Consider the following 18,779-nt stretch of genomic DNA (forward strand, 5'->3'; position numbering starts at 1 on the left):
AAACAACACTATTATTTTAGTTGAATGTCACACGCATCTACTGTATTTAATTTACTGTAAACCATATTTTTCAAAAGCCGATCTGCAGTATTAGCACCATTAATTCATAAAACATCGAATTTTCGCCTTTAACTAAATTTCTTTAGTGTATATTGGCACCAGTCGTCGCAAAGCATATTGAATATTTTACCGGCACTTGCAAAACAAATTTAATATTTTTCCGGTCCACAATACGCTTCAGGTTGAGAAACACTGCCATCCACCACGTTTCAGTTTTGTTTATGCTTATGTCACAGTTATATCCCTTACTGTCAAATCCTTTCAATTATCTCACATTATGTTTATTGTGCATTAAATCATCTTAAGTGTATTTATTTTAAAATTAATTTCTCAAAAGATTAAAATCCTTAGCAAATAAAAAACTAAGAGTAAACTTTTAAAGGATAAGAGTGAAAAGAAGTATGTCCAACTTAGATGGTCATCAATTTTCGGTTTAAAAAAAAGCTTAAGAGATAAATTCTATAAGGACAAAAAATCGTATTTGCTAATACTGCTCATTTTATTTATTTTCTGTTTTGTCGTTTTATTTGTTTAGTATTTTTTCGTTCTCATATTAAAATAGGTTGAGTTTCGGTATTATGAAAGGACCTCACTTTCTGTTTTTGTACTCCTACAGTTGGTGCACTAAATCTACCTGCTTCGTGTTTACTGTCACATTGATGTGACATTTATGTGTGTAATCCTGCTGCTATTTTTTGTCACTGTTATTGTTCATGTGTCTTCCTGTTTTCATTTTTTTCAAACCATTATAGAAGTTGTAGGTGCTATATTTTTCATTCTTAAAAAATTCCATTAAAAATTTTTTGGTTTTCACCTTTTTTAGTCCTTTTTCTTTACACATTTTTCCAGCATTTTTACTCGTAGTTCTTAGTCTTTTATATTATTTTTGGAACATTTAAGTGTTTGTGCGGTAAATCCTTTCGTTTGCATGTACGAAACTTGTGAAAGTTCTATTTGCAAGCACTTGTTTGGTGGCACTGGGTCCTCTTTTCAATTTCTGTTTTTCTTTATTAGATTTTATATCTTTTTTGTTTGATTTTTGTGACATTTTTTTGGATTTTCTATAGAAAATTTCGTTACCAAATTTACTGATTTCATAAGAGTTGTACACACTCAATATATTGCTTTTTGTTTGCTGTCAACAAGGTTAGTTTTAGTTACAGCGCTGCTGGGCTTAGCAACAGGATATGAAAATCGTTAGCTTTGCCCTCTCATTTTTTAGAAAGTTTAATAAATAACTAAGTCAGCGTGTGCAATAACGTGTTGCTGTCAGTAAAAAAATACGCTGACATATACACAAATTATATTTCTAGTTTATTTTTTTTTCAAAAAATTTTAAATAATTTATAAATATAAAAAATATACACATACATAGATATAGTGTTTCATAGCAACAATGGGCAATGAAAAATAAAATATTTTCATATATAAAACATATTTACAAACAGCCAACAACTAAAATTAGTTTAACAAACACCATGGACAATGGACTTACAGTCCATAAAGTCTGGACAATAATAAAAAAATATGTAGCTAAGTTTAAAAGAACCGCGATTTCAGAAATATTTTTAAAAACAATTATAAAATGTCAAATACAAAAGTTTTAATAGACATAACGTATATCAAAACATTTTCCACAACTGCTTTTAATAAATTCCATACTTAAAATCTAGCACTGAGGTAGTCTTTTGAATGTCCCATATACGCAAAAGATATTGTAAGAGATTTGAAGCCTCTATAATTTTCCCTGTGGATAGAAACTATTCCATACTTTTAGTTTTTCTAGTTCAGGTAAATCAATAAATTCCATTTTCTCCGAAATATTTAAACATTTCATATTTTCATCTCTAGTCAGTGGCTCGAATATCACATTTTCCAGTGTTTCACCATTCGGATCACCATTTGTTGCAAAACTAGTCCATATGTCGATCATGGAACGTGCTACTTCATATTCTGGTGTATTTTTTACTAATCGGTTACATATCATAGTCCGCCAGATATAACATAAATCATCTCCATGACAAGCACCGCGTGAATCTGGACCGCAAAGTATGTTACGTACGCCATTACCCGACTTCGAATCATAATCGAATCGGTAGACATAAGTAGGTGCAGTACTATGTAATTGTCGCGCTAAAGCAGTACGATAAATGGGATGCCAAAACTCACGATAGGATTCCAACTGTAAATAAAAAAGAAAATAATGCATTAATTTTTTTAAACTGTATTTGTGTAGATATATTGAAGGTAACAGAAAGGATGAGAGGTTAGGTGTTCTAAGAACATTTTATTAAAATAATTTTAATAGATAAGTTCTTAAAGAAATTTTAACACAGACATATAATTATAAATTGAAAAATTAAAATTAATACTGAAGAATTACTGAAGAAGAAGATATTACATGCATTTTTAGACTGATTCGGAAATTCTAAAACTGTTATACAAACTGTTTCACTGAAGAAGAAGCCATTACAGGCTTTTATGGATCTAGCCTAAAATACCAGACAGGAACAGAATCACGCTGAAATTTAGGCGATAAAGCTTACGTTTTAACATTCTTAAATATTAGATTAGTTATTCTGATAGCTAACTGAACTCAATATAGACACTTAATTCTCATCAGAGGATATCAATACTGGAGTAAATGGACTACACTAGCAGATCCTTACGGGCTATATCAACAACGAGATGGAGTGCCTTGAAAAATCGAGTATATTTGACCAAAAAGATTTGATTTGATTGATAGATTTAAAACTATTCTGTAGTGATGTGTACACTTTTCGGAAATTTTTGTCTAGTAGATTGTACTGATGTGGCAGCCCGGCAGACAATGTCTACATTGAAAGAACGGCTAAGTCGGGACGCTTAAACACTAAGGGTAACCAATTTGATGAGATTGGCTTGCGATTGGCATCGATGGTGACACTTTCTGAAGGTGGTTCTAGCACCAATGACGATAATCATGTTGATGTATAGGGCATAATAGTAATCTAATATCCGTTCTGTGATCATTGCTATAAAAAACGGGAATTCAGAATAGAAGTGATTTAGATTACAAGGTTTTCGTAGTGTCGATCGTATACAACACAACCGAAGCAGTATTAAAAGTGCCAGTTCCTATAACTTACAATTTAGAATAATAATTATATATTTATAGAGAAGAAATATTAATAAAGCGCTATTACCTCCAAAAATTCCATTTTGGTGTTTGCGTTGCAATCTGCATCACCAAAATATGCCGATTTTAGTCGTTGTCCAAATTCTTCAGCTTTAGCCTCGTTATTCGTAAAATCTATATCACCAGGTAACACATTTTTGCAGCCGTTAACTTCCGATAAAGTAGCAGGACGGCGTGTTACTTCTGAGATTAAAAAGAAAAATGTACGTTAATATTATAAAAATGTAATGAAAGGGTGAATGTATGAAAGGGTTTTTTGACCCTTAAAGCATTTAAAATAAAATAAAAAAAAAAAAATAATATACTAAAATCAAATATAGCGATATATTTAGTGTAATAGGGATATAGAGAACTAGGCTTCAGTACCTTTTTACAAACTAGGGTAAACAAAGAAAAATAATAATAAAAACTATAATACCAAAAGCAGTCAGTCTGACAATCACTGTAATTTGTTTTAGTTTGTATAAAATCATTATCATGTTTCCACTGCAGCTAAAACTACTTATGTTAAAGAAATTAACTTTTGGGCATTTCCATTGGCATAAGCTGATGCGAGTAAAATAGCTTGCTTTTTTACATTTTACATTTTTACAGTTTAAATTCTTAGTGCATGACTTTTTTCCCCTTGAATTATAAATCAATTGATTTATTTATAATGAGCTCATTTATATGAAAACAGTTTGAATTGTAAATTATCATCATTATAAGCCTTAATAAGCAAAACTGCCTATACGAGATAAGTGGGAATATGGTATTAGCGTACTAAGAGTTTGTAAACCAATATAATAGACAGACATATCTATTTATCAAAAGTTTGCTATAAGGCTTAGATCAAAAAATAAAATATAGTAGCAGTATTTGTACCTAAATAACTATTGTTTGTTTTGCTAATAGATACAACTTACTAAGAAAAACTAGAACTAGAAGACTGAACACTTTCATATTTTAAAAGTATTAATCTTACTTAAAATTTTTAACCTTTATTACTTTTTGAAATCTGTCAACATTTCAGATGTACTCAGCTAACAATCTAACTTTTTAAAGGATTGTCAATATATAAGGATAGTATATCTATATGTATATAGATATTAGGGACATATTTTAAACTCCAAATATTTTTAAAATAATCAGTTTACCTTGATAGAATAATAATCCTTCAAAACTGGTACCACCGATCATTATCGGTATTTGATTACTCCATGTTTTTTTCATTAACTCATAAGGTTTCTCTGCTATAACACATTGACTTGTTATATACGGTTCGACAGTTGGACCAAATGCAAATAAAGTACGATAATGCTTTTCTTCTTTTTTTAACACCAAACCTGCAGCCGAAACCATGTCAGGGCCTTTAGCATTAAGCAAATATTTATATATTTCAACATCCTTTCCTTCATCACCATCATAACCCAATTGTTGCGCTAAACGTAGTGCCCAATTGTTTCGTGGTGGATTTGCCCACGGGCATAAAGCACTACCGGACATTATTATAGCTTTATGTACTAAATTCCTCGATTGTTCGCTTAATAAGCACAAATGTGTAGAAGCACCACCAGCACTTTCACCGAAAAGTGTAACATTATTTGGATCACCACCAAAAGCAGAAATATTTTCTTGAACCCATTTAAGACTGAGTATCTGATCTTTAATACCGGCATTGCCTGGCACATTAACTGCTGGATCATCTATGCTAAGAAAACCGAAAGGACCCAAACGATATGCAATAGTCACTAGAACAACATCTTTAGACATAAAAAAATCTGGACTGTACATGTCACGTGTAGCTTCACCAATTTGAAAACCACCACCATAAATCCAAACCATAACTGGGCGTAATTTTTCGGGCGTAAGCTGTGAATTAAATGGAATTAGTTTTATTCAAACAAGTGTGTATGTTAGAAATACTTACATCTTTTGTAAAAACATTAAGATACAAACAATCTTCCGAGCCTTTATATTTTCTAAAAATCATATTTGACTGTATGGGTTTTTCTGCAGGGCCAGTGCAGTCCAAAACTGTTGTCCATGGTTCCGCTGGTACTGGCGCACGAAAACGTAACTCACCAATCGGAGGCTTAGCATAGGGAATTTTTTCGAAACTGTGATATGCATCACCCCAATCTGACAAACGTTTAACTCCTTTAATAGCACCTTTTTGAGTTTTAACAGTAGTGTATATAGATGTGGTCAACTTTCTCTGTTCATATTTGTATTCCAGGATTCTAAGACAAAAATTTATACTTATTATTAATTTAAAATAATTTTAATAAAATTATTAATTGAATTAATGAATAATTTATAATTTTTTTAATTCAATAAAATATAAACAAAATAAGTAATAATAAAAAATTATAATAAATTATAAAAAATAAAACAAATAATAATAAAAAATAATAATAAAATATAACAAAAAAAAATAAAAAATAAAATAATAGTGAAACCATAACTGAATAATAACTGCAAGACCCCATCCGAATAAAAATTAGATTATTTAACATTACTGTTAAAGCCCCATTTTTCTACACGAAAGCTGATATATAAGCGCCATAACTTGTGTTAGGTTTTGTAACCGTTGTTTTTGTCACATTTTTCGAGCATTCTAGCGTAACATTATTTCTAACACCGAACAAAGCATTCATTGAAAAATCCATCAAAGGTTTGAAAAAATTCTTTAAAGCCCTGCAGAAGATATCACTAAAAAAATATTTGAGTATAATTATCAATGGAGAGCCATATGGAGAGAGCAAATTAAAGTCTATTTTGTGACATATGGAGCGACCGAATTGAAGCCTATCTCCAACTTTATGGAAATCAGTGGAATTGGTATATGACAGAGTTCAAGAGAAGTTCTTTTTTAACGTCCCATATTCCTGGAGAGTAATTAGTAAAATAAGAAATGAGTTTGAATGAGTACGACTAGAATATGTCATATAAAATTAATTAAAAGCATGAAGAGAAAATCTATTATCAAAAGATTACATAAAAATGACAAATAAAAGCCTTTTAGGCTTCATCAAACTTGCAGTTTCTGTGCTTTGTGGAATACTAATGGGGCAGTGTGCCATTGCACCTATGCTCCAACGGTGGCGAGTTCCAACCAGTAGATTATGCAGTAGTTGCCAAGATAAAGAGGAGGTAGAATATATCAACCACTTCCTGTGTCATTGTCCAGGACTTCAGACAAGGCGATTTCAATGTCTTGAGGATCGCTTTTTCACTGGCTTGGAAGAGATAACGAAAGCAAACTCATCGGATCTCTTTAACTTCATCTGGAAAACCAAATGGTTTAACAAGAATTACAAAGGTTAGCAACTCGCCTCTCGCGGCAAAATTTTTTGAGGGCATCAACTGTCAGCATACGCCTTCCGAACCTAACTTAACCTAACACATCAATCATGATAGTCAACGTTATGAACGGACAAAGTACTTATAATAGAAAGGATGAAAAATAAAGAATTATTGGTAAAGTTAACATAGTAAAAGTTTTAGATTAGAGAGGAGATTGTTTTTATTGTGTATATTCGAAAGGGAAGGGGTAATTATATTAAAAATTCTTTTCTTTTTTATACTCTATAGGCTGAATTATAGGTTTCAGCTGCAACGTTTAAGTTAAGACGACCACTCACGATGGAAAAAATAAAGTGATTAGAGAAATTCAAGGTCCAAAAAAAATAATTTTCCATTAAGTCTTTTTACTTTCAATAATACTATAACTATTAAGCTTTTTCAATACTTCTTTTTACTGTTTGTATGCAGTAAGCTTGATTGAGCAGTGCACAATAATCAACAACGCTGGAACGAGTAGAAAGTATGTATGTTTCACTACTTTTAATATGAGCCTTTTTATATATCGTTTGTATTATTAAAACAACCATTGTATTTTATACTACCATGTCTAGGAAAATATATTTTCGTCTAACAAGTTTTATTCTTTGTTAGTCATTCACCCATTTCTTACAGTGGTATTGAAATAAGTATTTTTAAAAAGTGTATGAACATTTGTGATTAGTACCACATTAATAAATATTAAAAAAATGAAGTAATATATTTACTAAAAATATGTTTTATAAGCATATCATATGAGACATGCTCTGGGTTAGGATATCCAACTTTATCACATTCAAGCTTTCACAAATCATCAACTTCCAAAACTCATAATTATAATGCACCCATGCAGACAACATTTTTCATCACAAAAGAATCGGGTCAATGGGTGAAGGTCATTCACGGAACTTAGGGCAACAATTTTTGATACTTATGACAAATGGCAACGGACTTGAACGTGAAATGAATTTTAAATTTGCACACTCACGTTTTTGTATTCATAATAAAATGATTGTAAGAAAACAAATATGAAAAAATTAAACAATAAAAAAAGGCCTAGTATTGTAAACGACTTAGCCGTTTAGTGAGTAAGTAGCTAAGTGAGTTTTTTTTAACAGTTTTTTTATACTGTGCATAAACAATTATATCTATAAATGTAAACAACAGATATTGTTTATATATGAAATCGTGTTCTGACTTATGATTTATGTACAATTTTTGTTGTTTATTTCGTCTTGTTTTTTTTTCGATTAAAAACTGATTAACCGGCATTTGCATGCGTTACCGCGAAAGACACTAAAAGTGAGTAATAAACACAATTCGAGTGCAATTAAATGTGGGAAAGACACAAGAGTGTAAGGTTACACATAAGCCATGTGTGGCGGTGTTTCTGTTGGTATGCAAAGTGTGTGGAATTATATTGAAAGGTTTTGTATTTAATTTAGATTGTTTACTTTGCTTTTGCCCAGTTGTTTGCTTCAAAACGAGTGCCAGTGCCACCTTCAGATACTGCAGTTAAATTTTAATGAAACATTAAATATTTCACTCGCAAAGCTCAGAATTTGCATGTTTCATATTTGCGCAATATCAACAAGGCGATTTTGCGGTCATGCGTTGCAGTATATAAGTAAATAAAAATTAAAATTGTTTTTATTGTTTACTAAAAGTCTCCTTAATTTTAAAATAAACTTTAATCTTTTGACAAAACACGAATTATTTTTGTATGGAAAAATTCAAGTCACGACAATTAAAACAAGATAAGATTTAAACTTTGAATAACTTTGTGTGCCGATAACTTATCTGGCGAAAAGTGGAAACTATTTATAAAATTAAAAATTTTATACATTTTAATTATGCATTTAACAGTACTTAGTATAACATAAAAAATTTAATTAAACGACTAAATAAAATTACGATAAATAATGTATCTATTAAATAAGGTACCTAATTATTTAAAAAACTTATTATAAGTATAATGAAGACAAAATATAAGAGTAAAAAAAATATCCATTTATTTCTGAATATGATTATAATTCATTTTATTACAAAAAATTTGTGCAAAAACTCAATAATCTAAATTTTATTATTTTATTTATATCTTATAATAATGACAAAGCAATTTTTGATATCAAATAACAAATATTTATTATTAATTATTAGTTATTATCAAATAACATTATTAAAATAATTGATTAATAGTGTAGATTAAGGATCAAAAGCTCATTTTGAATATACGCTTTAAATATAATCAGTACTGCAACATATATAAAGGGGGATGCGATATATATAGTCACTCTCTAGTCTCTAGTACTTAAATAAAAAGATTTCAGTGTTTGAAAGAAAAACGTGTTCCCAAAAATAAATATCATGGTATAATAAATGGGACACGGGTATAAGTAAAATGATATAATGACAATTTTGCCATTTTCCAATATCCGGTCGTGTCAAAAATTCAAAAGAAAGATATATTTTTAATAATTAGCAAAAGCTTATAAAAGGGAATAGTCCTATGACTATTACTGCAACTCTTTATAATATAAGGTTTGTGAAGTAGTGGCATTATAGGTAGTAAAGTAGTTGTAGCAGTAAATACCATATACCTCTAGGTGCTAATAAAAAACGTGGTTACAAGATTCGCAATGACGACTGATAGACTGCTAGCTTACTCTTTAAATATACTAATATGCAGAAACTTTTTTTTTCTATGGGTACCCAACGGTGAAAGTCTCATATTTAATTCTATCTTTAAATTTATGTCACACGATCAATATATTTTATTTGTGTTTTTGACAGAGTCGGATTTGCACGTAGGTTCTCATTAAACTTCACAATGTTCCAGATATATTGTATTTACAATAGTTGTCGTTTTCGAATAAATTTATTTTAAAGGCATTTATTAGTCTTCAATCCTTTCTAATTAAAAATAATTCAATAAAGTACAGTTTAACGAATGAGATATTTTAAGGGATATTGTTGCTGCTATGAGTACGATCGTAGTGAACAAACTCCATCCCTGATTTTTTTGTAATTCTGATGTAGTGGGAGTATAAAAAGTGGAAAAAAGCAGTATATCTCTTCTAAATCCCCTGGCAAATTAACGAATTCACTGCTGATGTATAGAACTTATGATTATATTTAGTTAGCATAGGTATTAAGAATTTGTTCTTTCCTTTTTTTTATTTCTTGAATTCTTTCTTGATTGCTTTCTGTCTTGTTTTCTTTCTTTTGTGTTTTCTATATTGTTGTCATCTTTTCTTAATCATTTTCTTTCTTTTATTCTTTTTTTTTGTTTTTTTTCCTTTCTGTTTTCTTCTATTTTGTTTCTTTTCATTTGTTTTTTTTTTCTTTTGTTTTTGTTTCTTTTGTTTTCTTTTCTTTTTCTTGCTTATCAGAATAGTCATAAAGGAATGAGATCTAATCATAGCTGATATTATGTTTTTTGAAAAGTCAGCCCCACATAATCTATATTTGTCTAGATTACGGCTATTTAGGCTATGTATAATGTATAATGCCTATAACAAACAGACTATAATGCAACTAACATGGGGAATTTTCTATTATTAGGAATTGTTCCTTAAAAAGGAGTTGCTCTTAAAGAGTGACATTAACCACTTGAGAAAAGTAATTCTACGTTTGAAAAGTATGTCTACCTCAAATACAGAAAAAAATAGATGTTTCTCGTTTTTATGTTATGGTGAATATTTTTTCATTTTTGATTTAAAAAAATTGAAGTGTTCACTCTCAGATGGTCGATATGCATTTATACACAATAATATATCTCATTGCCAAAAAAAAATTCAACTCAGCATTTTAAAGTAAAAGGACTATCAATTTATTTTTTTTACAATAAAATTGGGATTTTTTACCTTCTAATAATATAGTTAAAAATCTGTTTATATATCAATATACATGTTATTTATATTATGGATATAACATGTTATTGACATGCTAGAAATGTGTATAGATTTTTTATGGAGCTTTTGCATGCTATCTTCGTTGCATTTTAACCTTTTGCATTGAATATGCAAGTTTTATACATATAACCCGGAAATCGCTGCTAATCGCTCAGGTACTATAAAGTTGTATCAATTATCAACTTCGTAACTATTCAGCGCTTGTAATTAAGCGTATTTGTCTAATAAATCACATACGACTAAAATAAATAAATTAAAATAATAATTATTGTTAATTTTATAAATAACAAAAATGTTGATAAAAATTCTAATTAATTAGAATAAATATTTTGTTACTAGAGGAAATGAAAGTAATAAAATTTATTTGATAATTATTAACCAAATGTGGGCAAATTAAACGTATTAATCAAATTTAATTAAATCATTAGAATATATTCGAAGTTTATTTAATAAATAATGAATTGATAAAATATTTACTCTATAATGAATTATTGAAATGATATGAAAATTAATTAAGAATAATAATAATAATAATAATAATTAGAACGAAATGAAATTATTAAAACTAATTAAAAAACCAAATAATTTGTTTACTAAAATATTTTCATAAAGATATGGTGTTTTATAAGCTCTTAGGTTGAATGGACACTGCAAATACGATGAAGACTATAATTATCAATTGCATTTCATAACAAAATGCATTTAATTTTGTTTAACTTGCACTTTTTACGTTATAAAACACAATTAATTGAGGCAACTACTAATTAGAAATTTTAATCTTGACTACACGTTACATTGTGTAAGAACCGAGAAACTTGTTCTATTAAATTAACTACACAATTAATCGAAATATTTTATCTATAAACTCGTACAATTTGATTAAAATGTTTGTACAATCATATACAACTTACATACAGGGTGATTATTTACTCTACGTCATAAATTTTGCAACTAATATTTGTTAAAAAAAACGAAAAAATTCGTATGGTAGAATTTTCGGATGGTGGATCATTTTTAATATAAATTGAGATTAATTGGTAAAAAAGAATTAACACGAACAAGTCTGTAGTTTTTAGCTTGAATATCCGAAAAATGAGTTATTTGAATAGGATAATAAATCAGTAAATGGGGATTAAAAAGATCATTGAGATAAAATGATAAGGTAATCAAATTATTAAATATATATTATTAAATATATATTATATATTAATATATATTATATATATTAATAATATATATTATTAAATATATAAATTTAACAAGCACAATAAAATATATGAATAATTGACCTTTTGTTTTAGAAAGTTTTTAATTAAACTGAAATACTTTATATGAATCACACTTTTATGTTACATAAAATATCTGGAATAAATTGAAAGTTACTGAATAAGATATAAAGTTCAGCCCTGTTGGTGTGAGCCCTGTTGGTTTTGGCTGGGGGTTGGGTGTGAGCCCTGAGCTGGGCGCTTAGGGTTAGGTGTGAGTTGTGAGTGCTGGATGTGGGGATACATTCTTGAAATTAATAACAGTAAAATAAAATAATAATAATAAAATAATGTAGTTAAAGTTACTATAAAAAAATTATAATAAAATATACTTATGTAGTATTATTATTATTCGCAGCGTAATTTCATTGGTAGTACCATGATTTTTTTACAGGTTCACCTCTGAAACTGAAACCAAAATATGTTATGAGTAATTCACCCCAGACGAATTTATCTACGTAGACTCGGACAATTTTCTGGAAATCATATTTAATATATTCAAAACCAACTCCTCTAAAATGTTTCAGTTATTTACAATATTTAACCAAATCAAAATATCTGTTCGATTTGATAAGTTATTGAAAAGTTTTTTAGACTGACACTATAATAAAATCCATATCCTTTCTTACATGGTTTAATATATCAATCTTTACTAATAGCAATTGATACCATATATCAATTGTGACGAGTTACCTTGACTAGTTGTTCTTTTCCATGGTTATGGTTAAGGGGAAAAGTTTTGTTATAAAAATAATGAATTTTTTCTGTTGAAACTGCATTGTATGGGTTTTCGAGCAATTTTCACAGCATTATTTATATCTTCAGATTTCTCTTTTCTCTCTTATTAAAACGGTCTTACTTTTAATAATATATATATTTATTGTATATATTTTTTTTATTTATTGTAAATACCCAGAAAATAAAACCGCATTCCATAATAATATTCGATAATGTAATATGTAATAAACAAAATAATATAAGAGATTATTTTTGTTTGGAGAAACTTAAGCATATAGATTGTTTTTATTTAATTCAAACAAGATGAAATTAATCTTAAACATATAATGATAATGATCATATCATTGAAAACATTTCATTTAAAAAATTTCTAAAGATTTGCAGTGAATGTTGGAAAGATAAATATGGTTTTGTAATTGTAACTAAAGAAGATCTTATTAACAAAGGACCTTATCGAAAAGATTTTGATAAATTCATTCAACTATAAGAAAACAAAGATATGATATAACATAAAATCATCTTAGTGAAAATTATTTAAGCAATATTTCCATTGCACTACATGCCGAGATATCTCGCTTCTTGAAATATAGAAGTTTAAAGTTATAAAGTTTTTTATACGTTTTAAGGTCAACTAGTCTACGTAATTTTTTTATATTTATTACAAATACGACGATTAGCTTCAGGCAAGTCTACATGTTATTGATGCTTTTCATTTAAATTTTTCTATTTTAAAACACGATGTCTTAAAAACTAAGCTATATTGACACAAACTTTAGTGAAATAAGTTGTTCAAAATGAATGTTTATACTAAAATCTGTTGTAAAACAGGCATCTTCGCAGATAGTTGGAAGATGTGTAATTAATATTTTTTGTAAAACTGTATAGTGTTTTTACGATGTTCTTCCTTTTTTCAATCCTTTATGATTAATTAATATACGCCGTAAGAAAACAGAGTATTGCATTTTTGTAATCATTGTTTGATTACTATGTTAAGCACTTTCAATTTGTAAGTTAGCTTCATTTGCAAAGTACCAATTAGTATTAAATTTACCAAGAAGGGAAATAAATAAATACATGTTTACTCAACAGCAACTACAGAGTAATATATTTAATTTTAAAATTTTCATAATTCTAGTATAATTTTTGGATTTCTTTGTAGTTTCTCAATTCTAAAAAATAAAAACATTCCCATAAAAGCCATTAACTTAGAGCAACATTTTGCCATCGATTCACTTGCAAGCTTTAATAACAGAAATTAAGTTTGTAACGAAATCTTAAACACCAACTACTCGCTCATATGGAGGCTAACACGCCAGCTCCACAAATGCGGTTGGTGTAGATGGAGCTTAGCCGCTTGAAATTCGAACGATTGTCGTTAACGTGCCAAAGATTTTTTTGGCTCGCACAAACACAAAAAACAAAAAACGAAATTATTGTGTTTTTTTAATTTTAGAGAAAAAAATCGTTAATAATTATATGAAATTTAAAAATGAATAGTTTGGAAAAAGTTGTTATATTAGCGTGAATACTACGCCAGTCACAACAAAACACTTTCTTAATAACTTAATGGTAGGAAAAAACCATCGAGTGTCTGCCAAGTTTTGTTAATATTAAAAAAAAAACTGATCTTTTTAATATAAATGCGGTTTACGCTTAAAATTCACTCGTATTGAACAAATAACATCATATCACTAAAATAATCTATTAAGAAATAAATTGTGAGTGTCGACGAGTGTGCTTGAAAATAGTTTTTAAGATAAATGAATGATGAATGAAAAAAAATGATAAGATTGCGTAAAATAATTTTTATTTTTCTATATAAAAAATATGTAAATTTTTAATGCCAACTTGATGAGTAACGAACACAAACGCTAGAGATAAGGTAAATGGAGTGTAAACTATCGGAATATATGAAGAGAAGAAATGAAAAATAGTCTGATTTGAACCCAACTTTAAGCTTCTATAACTTTCAAATTGGTGGCAACACTGAATCCATATTCCATTTTATCGTGACTGCTTATTTAATTCACAAATCCGTCAAAGCATATGCTTCTCATTTTTTGTCAAAAATTTTATTTTAGATGAAATTTCCAATCCACTTTAGTACATAAAGATATCAGGACTAAAAATTAATATATAGCTTAATATATTTGGATAACACATATTGGAGACATTGAGAGATTTTTAGTAAAGTTATAGAATATACAATAGAATTATACAATAGAACGCATACGTCACTATGTTCTGTATTCTTTTTATAAATAATTGCAATCTAATGCTATTTAAATTGTTTGCAAAAATAGATCTAACAGGTCACCATTACCATTATTCTTTCTATTAATAAATTGAAAGTAAATATTTATTTATTTATTGCACTTATTTATTATTTTTGGTTAAAAGTTTTCAAATTTATTTATTTATTTATTAAACATCTTATAACATTTTAACAATGATAACACCAAATTAACTTAATTTTTATCTAATTTACCCTATTCGAAATCCTGGTAAATTTCAACATTCGCTGCTACACCGACATAATTTACTATTTCCCTCAATTTACTCGAACTCGCAATAATTTTAGCGGGTAAACTTCAATTATTTTTAAAATGCACTAAACTAACTAATTTAATAATTATTTTTTATTAATAAACAATCAGACCGCACAGTTAGCTTTGAAGCACAGCAAATTTAATATTTTCGCAGAAAACTTGCAAAACAAACTAGTTTCAAACGCAAAGAATTAGAACACGCAACGAACTCGTTGCTTTGGTTTGGCTTCTCGCGTAGCGAGCATGACGACCGAAAATTGTAGTCGAAAGAGCGTAGTCACCAAAACATGAAATGCTTGATGAAGCGACGGAAGAAAAAGCAAAGGCGGGAATCAAGCAAAACATGCAATGCAGACGAATGTGCCGCTCAGACTGAAATTTACGCAACGAATAGCGAAAGGAAAACAAAATAATTTATGCAAAACAGATAAAAACAAATTATTAAAAAAAAAAGATTTTATAATAAATGATTAATGTAAATTTGTTATGAAATAAATTATTTGATTGATTTTAGTTTTGTTTAATGAAAATAAAAACGATCACTCTTACCTGTAAATCAGACTGAACCAGTCTCTTAAGCGCATACTGCTCATTTTAAACAAAATATAGAGCAATTACTTTGCTATAATTACACTAACGGCACCTTCTCACCTACTGCGCCACTTTTCACCACAATTTATTTTTAATATTTAACAGTTTTTAATTAGTATCTTAGCAATTTACTTTCACAAACAAATATAAAACTACACTTAAGTGTGCCAGCACACGAACGCCTTTTTTGTAAAAATAAATTTACTTTTGGTTTAATAGCAATAACAAAATAACAAAACAAAAAAAACACCAATACACCTAATATGTAAAATAATACAACAATAATGCAAAACAAAAACCTTAACGAACGAAATTACAACGAACGTAAATGAACCACACGCAACACGTAACGGCGTTCAACTGAACAAGAAACTTATTTGACGATCAAACATAAACAAAATTCCTATGGTGTTTTTTTTGTGCTTTGTTTGAATCGTGATTGGTATGTGTGTGTTTGTGTGCTTCACTGCCCACACTGTTGCACTCACAGCTGACTGATTGCACGCCCTGCCAATGAGCTGCAGTGTGAAATTCAATAATGAAGCAGATGTTCAACCGGTTTGCAAGGCAGATTAAGAAGTTAATGTGTCACAGTTTCTATAAGAAATGTTACTAAATTCAGCTTACATACTTCCAAAAATAATCTTAATTAATTAAACTTTGTATTAGTACTTTGCCCTCTCAGCCTTTATGCCTAATTATTTATAGTGACAATTTATTTTGTATACATAAACAAAATTTCCCATATTACACATTAAAGTATTTCGGTAGTTGGCAACACTATTTTTGTTTCTTCTTGTTTTAATTGTACATATTTGTGGTGCATAAAAAATCAACAAAAGCTGAGATGGGCAACTATATTGCTACGTAAAGAAAAATGGTATCATTGTTATTAAGGGCGTGTGCGAGTCGAGTAAATTGAGGGAAATACTAAATTATGTCGGGATGGCAGCGAATGTTGGTATTTACCAGAATTTTGAGCATGGTTAATTACAAAAAAATTCGATAAAGTAGGTGTTACCATTGTGAAAATTTTAAAAGTTGTTTAATAAATAAATTTGAAAACTTGTCACCTAAACTAATTAATAAGTGCAATAAGTAAATATATACATAAGTGCAGTGCAAAAAAATCCCTAGAAAATTTTAATTTACTTTACCTCAATTTACTCGCACACTGCTTTATTTGTATATTATTTAGGCTTTTGATTGGCAATCTAGTGTTAGTAACTTTTTCACCAAAGATTCACTTTTAGTACAGTTTTCAATTTTAAATGGTTAATGAGAAGGAAAATGTATAACAATTGGGATTTTATAACACAAAAATAACAATTTTTTTTTCAAATCAATAAAGTTACCTTAAAAATAATAGCTGTTTAATGTCATTTGATCTAGTAATTTAAATATTTGAAATATTAAATATACTTGCAATTTAAAAGTTAAAAATTTAATTAAATTAATGCAACAAAAGAAGCTAAAAATAAATAATTTAATAAAAATAAGCGTTACTCACTTATCAACGTATGTGTAGCTATCGAATAATGTTGGGATTTTTCTAAGCATATTCCATTGGGCTTCAACATTTGACTAAAAAACCACAAATCGATAGTATGTTAAATTTAGATTTGCCAATCGATAAAGATATAAGATTCAGTTTAATAATGAAAACTTAAATATAATTTTGATACTGATATAGAATATGTTTAAGTTTAAGTATTGCTTTAGTGATCAATTTCGAACACTTGACCTAAATGTGCTCTATAAAATTGTAACTAAAACTTTTATAGGCCTTTTCTTTCGTAAGTGTGTCGCAAAAGAACAAATAAAATAAGCATTACTTCAATGGCAACTCTGGAAAAAATGGAAATTTTTTTAGGCTTATATATGTAAAACACGTAGTAAAATTTAAAGTTAAAATTTCGAAAATGAATAATAATTCTTTGTAATTATTGGAGAGAATATTTTTTTTACATGAATAAAATCTGAATTTTCATGTGTTTAACAGTAAAATAAAATATAGAAAAGGTAACATATTTGTAACGAACAATGACGACACGAAATATGAATAATTAACGAAATCAATCGTTGACAGTTAATTAGAAATTTCGTAGGTACTTCCAAAAACAGGTCACAATAGACAAAGTTCAAGTCTTGGCAACCATGCAATTTGAGCTGCTTATTAGTTAAGCGATTTCAAAAAGGTTGGACTAAATAAGCCAGCAGTGTTGTTTTATATGCTATTTTAAAAACAAGCGGTTATTCTTTTTTAATATGCTTATAAAAGAAAAAGCCTTATGTTGTGCGATATATTATTATAAATATTTTAATATATATAATATGAATAATATTATAATATATATTAAAAAATATAAAAGAAACCATTATGAAAAAGCAGGTCAATAAATAAATTCAAAAACTTTTATACTATAAATAATATTAAAATATATTTGATATAAATAATATTATAAATATTATATCGCACTATATACACCATTCACTAAATAGTAAATAATAAATTAAATTTTCGCAACAATTCTTACATCAAATTTTTTACACTGCACACTTTTAAAATAAGTTTAAAAGAACTTTTATAATAACTGTGTAATAAGTCGAATCTACAACAGTCTACAGAATTTCTTTTTTCATAAGTGGAAAATTTCAAAAACAATAACATAAATAATTATGTATAAATTGACAAGATTAACAATTTGAATCAATCAAAGTTTTGTGAAATGGTTTTGGCATATTTGTCAGTCTAAGTTTTGTCTTACTTTGTATTAAACAAAACAAAAAACAAATCGCAACATAACAATTTTTGTTTAGGAATTTATCCTATAAACGAGGTAACACTTCCCGTTTACACACTGCTAAGGGCACCAAAGCTAACTTATTGTTTGTGCAGATTCAGCTATGACCATCATAGTCAAGTTAAATACAGCGTTCTTTGTTTACTTCGTGAACAATTTTGCGCTTATGATTCCACTTCTAGATATCAATTTAGATGCCACAAATACCACTACACTTACCACAAAAATGACGGTCGCAGCATAACTGGTGTGGTTGCGTTAACTTTTCTGGATACTTTCAGTTCAGTTCTAGTTAATTTAACAAACAAAACTGATCGTAGTTGTCGGTGCATAACACGCCCGAACGACAATCATTT

The 18,779-nt window shown here is 28.4% G+C and overlaps 1 protein-coding gene across 2 annotated transcripts; it reads right to left on the reverse strand.

The window, feature by feature from the left end:
• Nucleotides 1-1,428: 1,428 nt before the first annotated feature.
• LOC119677958 (esterase B1-like) lies at nt 1,429-15,976 on the reverse strand. Of its 2 annotated transcripts, XM_038089546.1 has the most exons (6): nt 15,919-15,976; nt 15,578-15,801; nt 5,148-5,460; nt 4,375-5,089; nt 3,246-3,421; nt 1,796-2,242 (listed from the first exon to the last, which is right to left on the reverse strand). In XM_038089546.1, the coding sequence occupies exons 2-6, from the start codon at nt 15,619-15,621 to the stop codon at nt 1,796-1,798; spliced, it is 1,695 nt and encodes a 564-aa protein (XP_037945474.1). In that variant the 5' UTR covers nt 15,622-15,801; nt 15,919-15,976. The 2 variants fall into 2 exon arrangements, with proteins under 2 accessions (XP_037945475.1, XP_037945474.1); XM_038089547.1 differs by lacking the exon at nt 15,919-15,976 and having other exon boundaries at nt 1,429-2,242; nt 15,578-15,875.
• Between the last annotated feature and the right edge of the window lie 2,803 nt (nt 15,977-18,779).

This window comes from Teleopsis dalmanni, chromosome 2, assembly GCF_002237135.1.
Source record: "Teleopsis dalmanni isolate 2A chromosome 2, ASM223713v2, whole genome shotgun sequence".
Classification (NCBI taxonomy): Eukaryota; Metazoa; Arthropoda; class Insecta; order Diptera; family Diopsidae; genus Teleopsis; species Teleopsis dalmanni.